We start from the raw sequence: 13,297 nt of genomic DNA on the forward strand, positions 1-13,297 counted from the left end.
GCTGTCGGCCTCTCCACCTAAAGTCCACTTCAGATGTATGTCGGTCGTTAACCACGTTGACCAGGCCGCGCCGAGAGCTCTAGGGCGGTGAACAACGACGAGGCCTAGGAAGGGAACGACACGGAGGTAGGGAAGACTCGGCAGTTGTTTCCCACACGGAGGGGAGTACGACTGTACAAGGGTTTACTGGTCCGTCTGCCGTCGTCGGAGAATAACATCAGGTGTGGGTGAGTAGAGGGATGGCTAGGCCAGCGATGGGAGTACAGTGGGGCGGTGAGGCCTACACGGCAACAGAGCCGGCCGCGGGGAGGAGGGAGCAGGCAGTCCCGCCGGCGCCTGTTTGAGCGGCTGGAGCAGGAAGAGCAGAGATTGAAGAAGCACGACGGCCGTTGGATGGCCATCCAATAGTCACTGCTTGTGCGTCAACCTTTTTTTAGGAAAGCCTCAAATCTGTGGGAAACAGCATACAGCCCATCTGCCATTATTTCTAATAATTTACAGCCCATTTGCTAATTATTAAGGTTTTTTTGGAGCCCATATTCTTTTTGTTAGCATTACAGCCCATATTGTGGCCACGGTTAAAAAATTATACGAAATTTTGCATATTTCGGTGCGGTCCGAACTGTTTTTAATCCCGAAATTTTGACTCACATTCAAACTGATTTTAAAAATAAATGTATATCAATATAAAATCCAACAAATTCTCAACGCGTAAAAATTAATGTAATTTAAAATCTCAAAATGAAAAAAATGATATTTGAAACTAATTGCCGGTTTGATGTGTTTTAAAAATGTACATCCCATTTCTCATTACTGATGGGCCATTTTCTCGGCCAGCCGAATGAAAGCTCTCCTCGTCTTGGAAAGATTTGCAGTCCAACAGGCCTGACAAAGCGACTTGCTTGGCAAATCACAAAAAAAACTGGGGTGTGGCCGTGGACCCAGCTGTCAGCCTCTGCACGTACAGTACTCTTCTGATGGAAGTCGTTCCTTGACCACGTTGACCACGCCGCGTGGAGAGTACCACGGCGGTGGACGACAGCGAGGCATAGGAAGGGGATGAGCGGCAGTGGAAGCCCGCGCGGAGAGGAGTACGAGGGTTCACTGGTTCGGCTGCGGTGTGAGGCTGCCGTCGCCGTAGGGCCTCTCCAGCGGTGGGAATAGTAGGGAGCGGTGAGGCCTTCGCGGCAGCACAGCCGGCCACGGGTGGCAGGAGCATGCGGCACGACCGGCGCTGCTTTGGGCGGCTGGGGCAAGAAGACCAGAGGTTGAAGAAGCACTACAGCCGTTGGATGGACATCGTTGACCATGTCGCGCCGAGAGCACCAGGGCGGTGGACGATGGCGAGGCCTACGAAGGGAATGACACGGAGCCGGGGAAGACATGGCAGTGGCTGCCCACGTGGTGGAGAGTACGAGGGTTGACTGGTTCGGCTGCCGTCGCCGGAAAATAACAGGAGGTGTGGGTGAGTAGAGGGATAGACAGGCCAGGGATGCGAGTATGATGGGGCCATGAGGCCTTCTCGGCAGCACTGCCGGCCATGGGAGGCGGGAGCAGGCGGTTCCGACGGCGCTGGTTTGGGCGGTTGGGGCAGGAGGATCAGAGACTGAAGAAGCACGATTGCCGTTAGATTGACATCTAACGGTCTGACGCTGGTAGAGTCGATTGTTGACTAAGTTTCTTTTTTGACAAACCTTGTGTACGCATGAACTTAGTAGGCCCACAAGTCAGCCTCCAAATCTGTGGCAGACAACATAAAGCCCATTTGCTATTTTTTATAATTTGCAGCCCATTTCCTAATTCTTAAGTAATTTATTACAACCCATTTTCTGCCTAGGACCACGGTCAAAAAGTCCAACCTTATTTTGCATATTTCGGTGGAGTCCGAACTGTTGTAATCCCCAAATGATAAACATTTTTTAAGAACTTATTGATTTGCCAAAAAATCGTTTTGTTTTTGTAAGCAAATAAGACGTGGGACAAATTTAGTTTGTTTAAGGGAAAACTAGTGGTAAAAAAAATCAGCGCTGGGTGGGAAAAAACAACAAAAATAAGGATGTAAATATGAAAAGGGATTTTATGTGTTTTCAATATAATGATACGTGTATACGAACTAGTAAAACTATAGGTAGAGCTTAGAAAACAGATGTAGGACATGCGTTTCAAGAGGAAAATATAACTGGGCTATGTGTTTGATTCAGTAAAAAAACTGCCTGCAGATGTTGTAAGACAAAATATAACTAATGCTGGCGGGCTAGAGGCCAGTAGATACCTGCTGGATCTTTGTGCCCCGTTGTCATCATGGGCTGGGCCTGTTCAAAACAAAACAACCCTGGCAATCTACAACCCAGTTGAAACTTGCTCGACTTGAAAAAACAATATACGTGCTCAATAAACAAGAGAATTCTGCAAGTACAAACTGATAACTGGGATGCAGCACGGATATTGTTTTTTATCGTGATAATAAGTGCATGCACTTGTTTCGAAAAAATTGGAGAACTGGGAATTCGAACGGCGGGTGCTTATGCTACCTATCAAATAAAAATCAGGTGCCTAAAAATTCGTTTCGAAAAAAATGATTCAGCTTTATATCCACGTCGACCCTCGGCATGATGGTTGGAAGCAAATGCAAGTTCATACCAAAAGATCGTTAACAAGAATACCAACTTGCGGACGACAAGGTAGTACAACTACCAATACCAAACTAACTTATAATCTTTTTACTCCTGCCCTAGTGTTCGTCTGGCAGAAAATCTTGCAGAGGACCAGCTCCCGCTCCTTCTCTTGCTCCAGGGCCCCGAGGTGGTACTGGTGCATCACCCAGTTGGTCCTCTGCTAGTCGAAGTTCTTGTTGGTGTGCATCACCCAAACCTTTTTTGCTTCCCGTCTGCCGGCCGTTGACCATCATTGGCAAGGTATTGCCAGTCTTGTGCCACATCGCGTGCATGCCGCACTCCGACTGTATCTTGCGACGCGTCCACGCGCCCCTTCTGAACTCCCTGGAATTGCGCTGGAAGAAATGCTTCCTTAGGCCACTCAGTGTGATACCTGCAGTATTGTGGAATACAGGTTTTAGTGTACCTAGTTGGCATTTTCATAACATCTTTGGCATGTTGTAGTCACTTGTTTCACTTTTTATTAACTGTCAAATTGTAATTGCTTCACCAGGTCTGCGTGTAAAAATAAAAATAGAGCTATAAACAAAGGAATATGTTTGTGCAAGTAGACGGCCGATCAGTCTCTTACCTAGAAGTTTCTCAGGTTGGGTGTAACATATGCCGTGCTCGCTGTCGATGGTTGGTATGAACAAATCGATGAGAGACTGAAATCTCGCGCTGTCAGCACTCACTTTGGCCTCAAGTTTCTCAGGTTGGGCCAATCCTTCTTCGACTTGCATCGGTAATTCCAGAATACCCGAACACGCCGCCGGGATTCTTGTGTCACCTCACGCGCAGCGTGTTGTCACGTCAATTCAATGTGTGGACATGATGAATAATTTGACCGACATATACTAGTACTGCTACTATCCTACTTACTAGTCGTATTTAGTGTCACAATTTATACATAGGTTTAACTAACAAGTACGCACTTGAAGCCTAACTGATATATGTATATATATATATGGCTTCTACACAACATCTCCATCATCATTATCAGTACATCCTACGCAGGTGAGTTAGGATGCACTTGATCCCAGGAAGGTATCTATCCTTCAAACCAGAGGAGTGCTTCAAACTAACAACAATACATAATATCCAACAAAAGAGGGTCGTGCTACAGCAGCAGAATACATGGCTCAGTCTAGATATCAACACGAACCAAGTTGTGCATATTTGCTGTTGGCATGAACCACATCGCTGCATGTCGGGTTTGCAAAAGCCATCCATCGGATGGAAGCTTGATGCCTTTCACACACTGAAGATTATCTGGCAACAAGCTGTGTCGACGAATCTCTGGATATGGTGATTCATAAAACCCATGGTATGATGTGTAAACACAACCCCCCCTCGCGAATGGAAGTTGCATAGCACAGTAATCATCGCCGGTGATATGATCGATGATTGGTTGGATGATCGGATAATTGAGCCCGAGGAACAAGGAGTGGTTGCCGAGGCTATAAACCCGCATCCAGTTGAATACGCCTGGCCCAACGGAGCTGGGATCTTTCTCAAACACGAAGCAGCCATATCCATAAATGTCATGAACGCCCCACGCATTGTACTGCATGTGGTTTGATGTAATGGTTTGGTCAATTTGGTACGTGTGAATGAGCATCAAATGACCGCCATCAGCTGAACGAGCGATAAACCACCACCCATCGGCTGGTATGATTCCAGGTCCTGGAAGCATGAAGGCCAGCGCATTTGCGTCTGCTGCAACAATTCAAATTGGAGATCAAAAGGACAAAAATAAACAATCATGTTCAGAGTATGTGTGGAATTAAGATTATTATAACAGTGACACATATCATAGACAGAGAATTGCAATGTCGTGGTCATAATCATACCCCAAGTTAAAAAAATAAGCCAATGGCTTTCATATTGTAGCAATATGTCATGGTTCAAACATCATGTAACAATGAGAGGAAAACAGCTATGACAGCGCCTACTCATATTCTACCATAGCACTTACTACTACTGTTCTCATATCAACTCTAAGCAATAACATGCGTTGTTATAAAAATCTTGTAAACGAGAGTAACATATAGCAATCATGATGTTATGCTCATAATATGTATTCTAACAATCATTAGATGCCAATTGTTTTCATATCAACTCTAACAATAACATGTGTGGTCATAAAAATCTAGGAAATGAGAGGAACATATAGCAATGATCTGGTTATAGACATGCTATGCATTCTAAATTTGTAACAAATGAACAGGCAGTCGTATTCATAAGGTAAAGATGAGATGAGATAGAACAATTAGACAATGATAGATTCCACTAGTATAGGTAGCCAATCTGTGCGTCGACCGCGTAAACGATGCCATCATGCACTATAGCATCAGACAAAAATGTTTCCTCAATAGGATTGATGTTGATCCATAACCATGTATGGCGACCGGATTCCAGATAGACTAATCCCTTGTTGAACAAGGCAATGAGCTTGTAATCCAAGTAGTATTCTGATGGTGTGGGCACTTCGTAGATTACAACTTTGTGCAAGCAGAGGTCGAGCCAAAAGCTTGACGTGTCTCATGCGTAGTAGGCAGGAGTGCCCGGCGGGCCGCGAGGCTCGATGGCGGCGGTATCCAAAGATGGAAGGGTGATCTCTCGCTAGGTGTAGATATCCACGAGACGCCATGGACTACCAGATTGGTGGATGAGGACGACCCAGTTGGCCTTCATGCCCGCCCAGTAGTGGCCGCGCATGAAGGGCAGGTGGACGGGTAGTGGTAGCATGTCGAGGGGCACTACGACAACCTCCGTAGGATCGTCAAGTCGGTGTCTGGGCCACCTGCGAGGATCGGGCATCAGCAAGCAGGGTGTCTTGAAAAGAGCCGGCCGGTTGCAGACGAGTAGACGGTGCAAAGACACCGAGCATGCGGCCAAACAGACGGTGCTGAGTAGGTCCATACGACTACATATCTGCTCCAAGAGAACATCGGGGAGGGAATTCCAACCGTGGCTCTGCGTGTCAGTCGGTTTTGCCATTGGGGTTTTCGGTGCCTGCGAGCTAGCGGGGAAGTGGATTCGGGCGGGCAAGCGAAGAAGCTTCTCCTCGTATGGCCGAGCAGTGAGCGGGGGGATATGGTATGCGCGAGCTACCAAGGAAGATGGCGCGGGCGGGCGAGCAGTGAGCGGGGGTAAATGGTCTGTGGCCGACGATGTGGAAGAGAGGAGGAAGAAGAGTGGAAGACGGGGAAGAAAGTGCATTCAATCTCAATTCTACTAGTACTACTACCAGGATATACCGTCCTTCGGAGTGTAAATAGTTACATCGATGACATGTGGGTCTACCACAATAGGGCCCATATGTCAGTTAATGGAGGACAGAGGTGCGTAGGCGTATTTGCGGAAGCGTGCTCTACTGGCAAACATGATGGCAGTACTGGGTAAGGCTGATTTAGTAACACCAACACGCTGGTTCAGCTTATTAATTACGTGTCCCATCTGCTGCAGCGTGTATTGTCACTTCACTGCGAAGACTAGTTGAATAGTTCTCTCTGACCGAGATGGGGAATAAATGGATAGCGAGGACTTCCTTTCTACAGTATCCCTATGCCTCTATGCTCACTTGACTCATTTTCTCCGTACCTAGTCACTTGTTGAAATCTGTAGAAAGACAAATACTCCATATTTGAGAACAGAGGGAGGCTTTTACTCCGTACTACTCCCTCCGTTCCAAAATAGATGACTCAACTTTGTACTATATTTGGGAACAGAGGGAGTATCACCATAAGCTTGAAATATTAACATGTCAATGGGAGGGAGTAAGCCCCATGCATGCAACATGCAACACTCACATGTACACATGGACGGACGCAACACTCACGCACCCATGCGGCACACAACACATGACGCAACACACACTCTCACGCTCAAGTGCTCAACCTACTCCCTACTTCCATGAAAGACTGTACATTTAGAGATTTACACATTGACCAGGGCATAATTAACGCCCAAAAGTAGCAGACTTATGTGTGCATGCGACCATTGAGATAAGAAGATTAAATGAAGGCCGTTGCATGCTGTAATTAAGGATAGACATGTAGCCTATACCTACAGCACAAGTTGGTGCTTTAGTCAATCAATATCAATTTAGTAGATTAAATGCTAAATGCATTGGAAGTGTAGATGTACATCATGTAGTACACTCTTTGTTGGAAGACCGAGGGAGGACACGTGCATGCACCCACATACACAGCCAGGGCGGTTCGCACGCAAGGGTTGGACTCGTGTCGCGCCTGCATAAAGTTTTGTTTAACTGATTTCTTTGCTCTGCCAACTGACAGGTGGGACCCAGAAACCAGGTGACAATTTAACCAGTCAACAAAGTGCCACGTCGACTATGTGGCCGGTCAGTAGGGTGCAATACGGTGCTCTACGATGAGCTAGTGATCTCATAATCGCCGCAAAACTATATATAGTGACCGTAAAGAGCGTACTGTTACATACGTTGACCGCCAGTGTATTTTTCTTGTTTCAAATTAAGCCATATTAATTGGAAAGGACACAATATCGACTACTACTACTACTAGTACTAGTACTGCTTTGATGTGTCCCGTCAACTCGCCGAATGAGGAGAAGCTTGCTTACTACGCCTCTCCCTCGCCCACACGCGCGGTGGTTCGCAGGACGAGGAGAGGGTTTTGACTACAGTGCCCTCTCCCTCTCCCCCGCCCTCGCCCTTGCGGTGGACGTGCAGCAGTTCAATCGGTGTCGGATTGCCAGAAGCATATTGTACTGTAGTATCATCATTGTTGGACCTTCCAAAGAGGCGAAGAGCCAAGTGTAAGGTTCACACGAGTACGAACTGTTGAACCTCCTGAAGAGGCAAAGAGCCAAGCGCAAGGTTTTATAGGAGTTGTCGTCCTAGTAGGAGTGTACTAGTACAACTATAGCGAAAGATGCTACTGTATGATGCCGCCACGTACGTATATCCAAAGTTGTGCCACCTTTTTTTTTCTCAAAGAGCATGTTGGAGCCCGTGCAACAACCACACAAGTTGCACGTAGACATAACACATTTACTAGTAATAAATTCTAAAGGACAAATGCAAGTATGCCACACAAGTTCATCTCCAACTCATGTGATAAATTTGTGCACGACTAGTCTACATATATTCACAGCGCTACCGTTCACAATTACCGTACTCCACTTACACGTTATAGATGGGCTACATGTCCTCCTCCAGGTTCCAGTCCCAGGTGTTCTTCATGGATGGCACGATCCATAGCGGTGGGCAACGGGAATCATTGTCGCAGCTTTCTAGTCCAGTTCCACACGATGGAGACTCATCCAAGCTGAGGCGGCATAAATCAGGGATAACGTGTCCCAGTATGTCGTTCATCCGGCGGTGCGCACTGAAGACACAACCATGCTTCATGAACGGCAGGCCTTCCGTGTCGTGCACGGAAGGTGGCATCTGCTTCACAATGGGGTAGTTGTCCCCGATGAAAAGCGAGTACTCTCCAAGAGTGTTCCTCGGCACCCACGTAGCATCACGGGGGTCGAACTCGGCGCCGTTCATCTGGTACACGCGGCATCCCAGATCTGGACACATGGTGACGTACATAGTCAAGGTCCATGCATAATAATGTTGTGCTCAAATGTGGTGGTCAGTAATACTGTGCAGAAAATAGTACTACTCCGGTATAGAGGAAGTAAAATAACCAGCTTATTATATATAGCCACTCTTGGCTACATGGATGAGATAGTAAGACATGGAAAAACAAAAATAGTGGCAGCTAGTGGGTTCAAGTCTTCAAGGGCCTAGCTAGCTATACGCGTCCTCCAAGGTAAAAAGTACTCCTACTAGTACTACAAAGTATACAACTAGTACAACAATGAAAGAGAAGGCGAGAGGGTTAAAAAAATGGAATACCTGGGTAGATGGTGACGGTCCGATCGTGGTAGATTATGTGACCATGTTGCACATCAGTGGTACCATGGGTAACGACTGCTAAGATAGTTCATCCCAATATGCCAAAGTCAGCTACAAGGTTCTAGGTTAGACCAAATCGCGGATGCAAATGCACATCCAGGATCGGCGATCTTATTTTGATTGGGGGATGACTGGTCCATGCAAAAATAATGGAGTACCGTTAGGGATGCAAATGATGGTTTGTGCATTCTGTTTGTAATCTCCCGTACCGTAGGATGTCAACCAGAAGAAACAAGTCCCCTGGCTTGTCACCGCGAAGATGCGGCCTAGATGGTGCACGGCGTCTTCAAACGTGTAGGGGTACAAATCTGCCGCCGCCAACATGCGCCAGCGTCTGCCGTTACTGCTTCCTGCATTGATGGCAATCCTTATGTCGAACACCGCGATGAGTGTAACACCCCGGATGTAACTTTCCCAATTTGTACTCCAACTCTTGCCATTGCCGGCGTTAAGTTATTTTATTTTCTCGGGTTCGGGTTTTTGTCTCCGTGTGTTGTTATCGTTGTCATGCATCTCATACCATATCATCATGTGCATTGCATTTGCATACGTGTTCATCTCATGCATTCGAGCAGTTTCCCCGTTGTCCGTTTTGCATTCCGGCGCTTCGTTCTCCTCCGGTGGTCATTTCTACCTTTCTTTCATGTGTGGGTATAAAACATTTCCGGATTGGACCGAGACTTGCCAAGCGGACTTGGTTTACTACCGGTAGACCGCCTGTCAAGTTTCGTACCATTTGGACTTCGTTTGATACTCCAATGGTTAACCGAGGGACCGAAAAGGCCTCGTGTGTGTTGCAGCCCAACACCCCTCCAAGTTGGCCCAAAATCCACCTAAACCCTCTCCATCATATAGAGCATTCGATCACGATCGCGTGGCCGAAAAACGCACCTCATTTGGTCTCTCCTAGCTCCCTCTACCTATAAAATAGCATCTCCCCTGAAATTTTCGGGTCATTCCACCCCTAACCCTAGCCCCGCTCCTCTCCGCGCGGCCGGACACGTCCGCCGGCCACCGGACACATCACCGCCACCACTCAGGAGCTGCCACGTGGCCCCCTGCACCGCCCCCCACCGCTCCGGCCCGGGAGGCCCAAGTCGGGCCCCCGCGAGCCCATCACCACCGCCGCCCTTCTCCTCGTCCGCGCCGCTCCCCTCGCCGGCCAGCGCCGCCGCGCCGCCGTGGACCGCAACGCCGGCCGCCGCGCCGCCTCCTAGTCCGCTCCGCCGGCAAGCCGAGCCGCCGCCCCCGGTCGCGCCTCGCCGCCCGGCCTGCACCGCCATCGCCATCGCCGGCCACCGCCATCACCACCGCCGCCCGGCCGTCTCCCCCTCCTCCGGCGGCCTCCTACGTCTCTAGAGAGCTTGTCCACTCCGGCGAACAGGAACTCCGACGATCCTCGGGATCTGTGCCGGCTGGATCTAGATCCGGATCGGGTTGACTTTTTGCCCGAAACCCTAGTTCATGTGCTCATGTTCATCATGCTATAACTCCGCACCCGTAGCTCCGTTTTTGGCATATAGCATATCAAAATGTTCATCTCAGAGATTACATCATTCCATTCCACTGCATTATTTTCATTTGAGTTCATCTTGATGCCTGGAATGCTGTTAGAAGAGTGCTACTTGAGATAATTGCCAGATCTGCTGCTCTATTTAGATATTTGTCATTTTTGCCATGATTATTGTGTGCACGATATGCCCATGAGCTCTACATATGTTTTCTTAAGGGTTTTGCCATCTTTCCAGAGGTGCAACCTATGTATTTTTGTGATGTGTGTGGTGACTAGCACAAGCTTGCAAAGTGAGGCACTTGGTAATGCTGATTTCAAGGACTTAGCATTTCCACTAAGTCTTGATCTGTTTATCTCATATGGCCTTATGTTCATGTTGTTTCCTAGTGATCCGTGCCTCTTTTGAGGATGATCAGTAAGGGTGTTTTGTTAATCTTGTAGTGCTCTATCCATCCATGTCTTTGTTTGCAATTATGGAGCACCCTAGATTGAGTCAATCAATCTCTACTTTTGCTACTTCGTGAATCTGGGCAGATTGTCTACTTGTTAGCGATTTTGCCGATGATGTTGTAGTTGATCTGTGCATGCTATGTTATTGTTCTTGCCATGTCTAGCTTGTATTTTGTGTATTCTTGATGGGTGTATGCTTAGTTTGGCATGACTTGCTCCGTAGTGAGTGCATCGAGCACGTAAACATGCCTACTTGATATCTGTTTTCAGCATGCTCCAGTTTTCACCAAGTCTGAGAACTGATTATGTTTTTGCCATGTTCACATGCTTGCAATTGTATTTTCTGATCCATTTTGGCTCAAGGTCACTAAGGGACTTTTGTTAATCTCTTTGAGTAGCTCCATGCCATGCTTTACTTTGCCATGCTCATGTCCTGTGGCATGTAGTTTTGATGCTCCGAAGAGTGCTATCTGATCTGAAATTCCAGACAAGTGTTAATTTCACAAAGTCTGAGATCTGTTTACCATATGCATTTTTGCCATGCTTGTTTGAACCTGTTAATGGATGAATTGGCCGTAGCTCAGTGCTAGACTTTTGTTAAGCATCTTGAATGCATCCCTGCCATGTATTTTGATGCCATGTTTGGGTGTTGTAGCTTGTTCATCTCTTTGCATTTAGATGGCTACTTGCTGTAAATCGCAGACCGGTGTCGTATTTGATTTGCTTGCCATTTCCAAACCGTAACTCCGATTCCCACGTTATTTATATCGTTTTCAAGCGATTTCATCTCATCTTTCCAGTGGCACAATTGGATTCCCAAGTTGAGGCCAGGTTCATGCATCCCCTGTCAAATCATGCATATGCATCCCGCATCGCATCCCGCATAGCATATCATCTTTGCATCATATTGTTTGATCCTTACACGTGGTTGATTGTGTCCTTGTTGCTTGTTTGTCTTGTTTGGGTAGAGCCGGGAGACGAGTTCGCTAACGAGGAGCCCGTTGAGTTTGCTTTCGAGGATCCAGTCAACTCTGACCACTTTGCAAGCAAGATGATCATACCCTCGAAATCACTACTATCTTTGCTTTGCTAGATGCTCGCTCTTTTGCTATGCCAATGCTACGATGCCTACCACTTGCTTTCAAGCCTCCCAAATTGCCATGTCAAACCTCTAACCCACCATGTCCTAGCAAACCGTTGATTGGCTATGTTACCGCTTTGCTCAGCCCCTCTTATAGCGTTACTAGTTGCAGGTGAAGATTGCAGACCGTTCCTTGTTGGAACATTTATTTACTTGTTGGGATATCATTATATTGCCATGTTATCTTAATGCATCTATATACTTGGTAAAGGGTGGAAGGCTCGGCCTCTCGCCTAGTGTTTTGTTCCACTCTTGCCGCCCTAGTTTCCGTTATATCGGTGTTATGCTCCCGGATTTTGCGTTCCTTACGCGGTTGGGTTATAATGGGAACCCCTTGATAGTTCGCCTTGATTAAAGCTTTTCTAGCAATGCCCAACCTTGGTTTTTACCATTTGCCACCTAGCCTCTTTTTTCCCTTGGGTTTCCGGAGCCCAAGGGTCATCTTATTTAAACCCCCCCGGGCCAGTGCTCCTCTGAGTGTTGGTCCAAATAGAGCCACTTGCAGCGCCACCTCAGGGCAACTCGAGGGTTGGTTTTAGTTGTACGTAGTGTTCATCTGAGTGTGCCCTGAGAACGAGATATGTGCATCTCCTATCGGGATTTGTCGGCACATTCGGGCAGTGTTGCTGGATTTGTTTTAACCTGTCGAAGTGTCTTGAAGAACCGAGATACCGAGTCTAATTGGAACGTCTTGGGAGGAGGTCTATTCCTTCGTTGACCGTGAGAGCTTGTCATGTGCTAAGTTGGGACTCCCCTGCAGGGATTTGAAATTTCGAAAGCCGTGCCCGCGGTTATGGGCAGATGGGAATTTGTTAATGTTCGGTTGTAGATAACTTGAACCTTAACTTAACTAAAATGAATCAACTGAGTGTGTTACCGTGATGGCCTCTTCTCGGCGGAGTCCGGGAAGTGGACACGGTGTTGGAGTAATGTTTGCGCAGGTTGCTCTCTAGTTTCTCGCTCGCGCTTTGCCTCCTCTTCTCGCTCTCTTTTGCGAACAGGATAGCCACCATATATGCTAGTCGCTTGCTGCAGCTCCACATATTTACCTTGCCTTACCTGTAAGCTTAAATAGTCTTGATCGCGAGGGTGCGAGATTGCTGAGTCCCTGTGGCTCACAGATTACTATTACACCAGATGCAGGGCCTGATGATTCCGCTCCAGGTGACACGCTCGAGCTCAAGTGGGAGTTCGACGAGGACTCTCAACGTTACTATGTTTCCTTTCCTAATGATCAGTAGTGGTGCCCAGTTGGGAGTGATCGGGACCGTGTCGCATGTTGGGTTATCTTTTATTTTGGCGCCGTAGTCGGGCCATGAGTGTTTGGATGATGTAATGTTGTTTATGTACTTGATTGACATGGCGAGTGTAAGCCAACTATGTTATCTCCCCTTTTATTACCTATATTACATGGGATGTTGTGAAGATTGCCTAACTTGCGACATATGCCTTCAATGCGATTATGCCTCTAAGTCGTGCCTCGACACGTGGGAGATATAGTCGCATCGAGGGTGTTACAAGTTGGTATTCAGAGCCTTCCCCGACCTTAGGAGCCCCATTGCTTGATCGTTATAAGCGGCCGA

At 47.4% G+C, this 13,297-nt stretch overlaps 1 protein-coding gene across 1 annotated transcript in view; it reads left to right on the top strand.

Moving 5' to 3' along the window:
• Positions 1-9,969, top strand: part of LOC147984924 (uncharacterized) — a 31,086-nt gene extending 21,117 nt beyond the window's left edge. Inside the window, exon 2 of the mRNA XM_087541320.1 lies at positions 9,651-9,969. Coding sequence (XP_087397446.1) covers positions 9,651-9,969 — 319 coding nt within the window. The remainder of the gene's footprint in view (positions 1-9,650) is intronic.
• The last annotated feature ends 3,328 nt before the right edge of the window (positions 9,970-13,297 follow it).

Source organism: Triticum urartu, chromosome 2A (assembly GCF_056163025.1).
Source record: "Triticum urartu cultivar PI428250 chromosome 2A, HENAU_Tu73, whole genome shotgun sequence".
NCBI classification, from domain to species: Eukaryota; Viridiplantae; Streptophyta; class Magnoliopsida; order Poales; family Poaceae; genus Triticum; species Triticum urartu.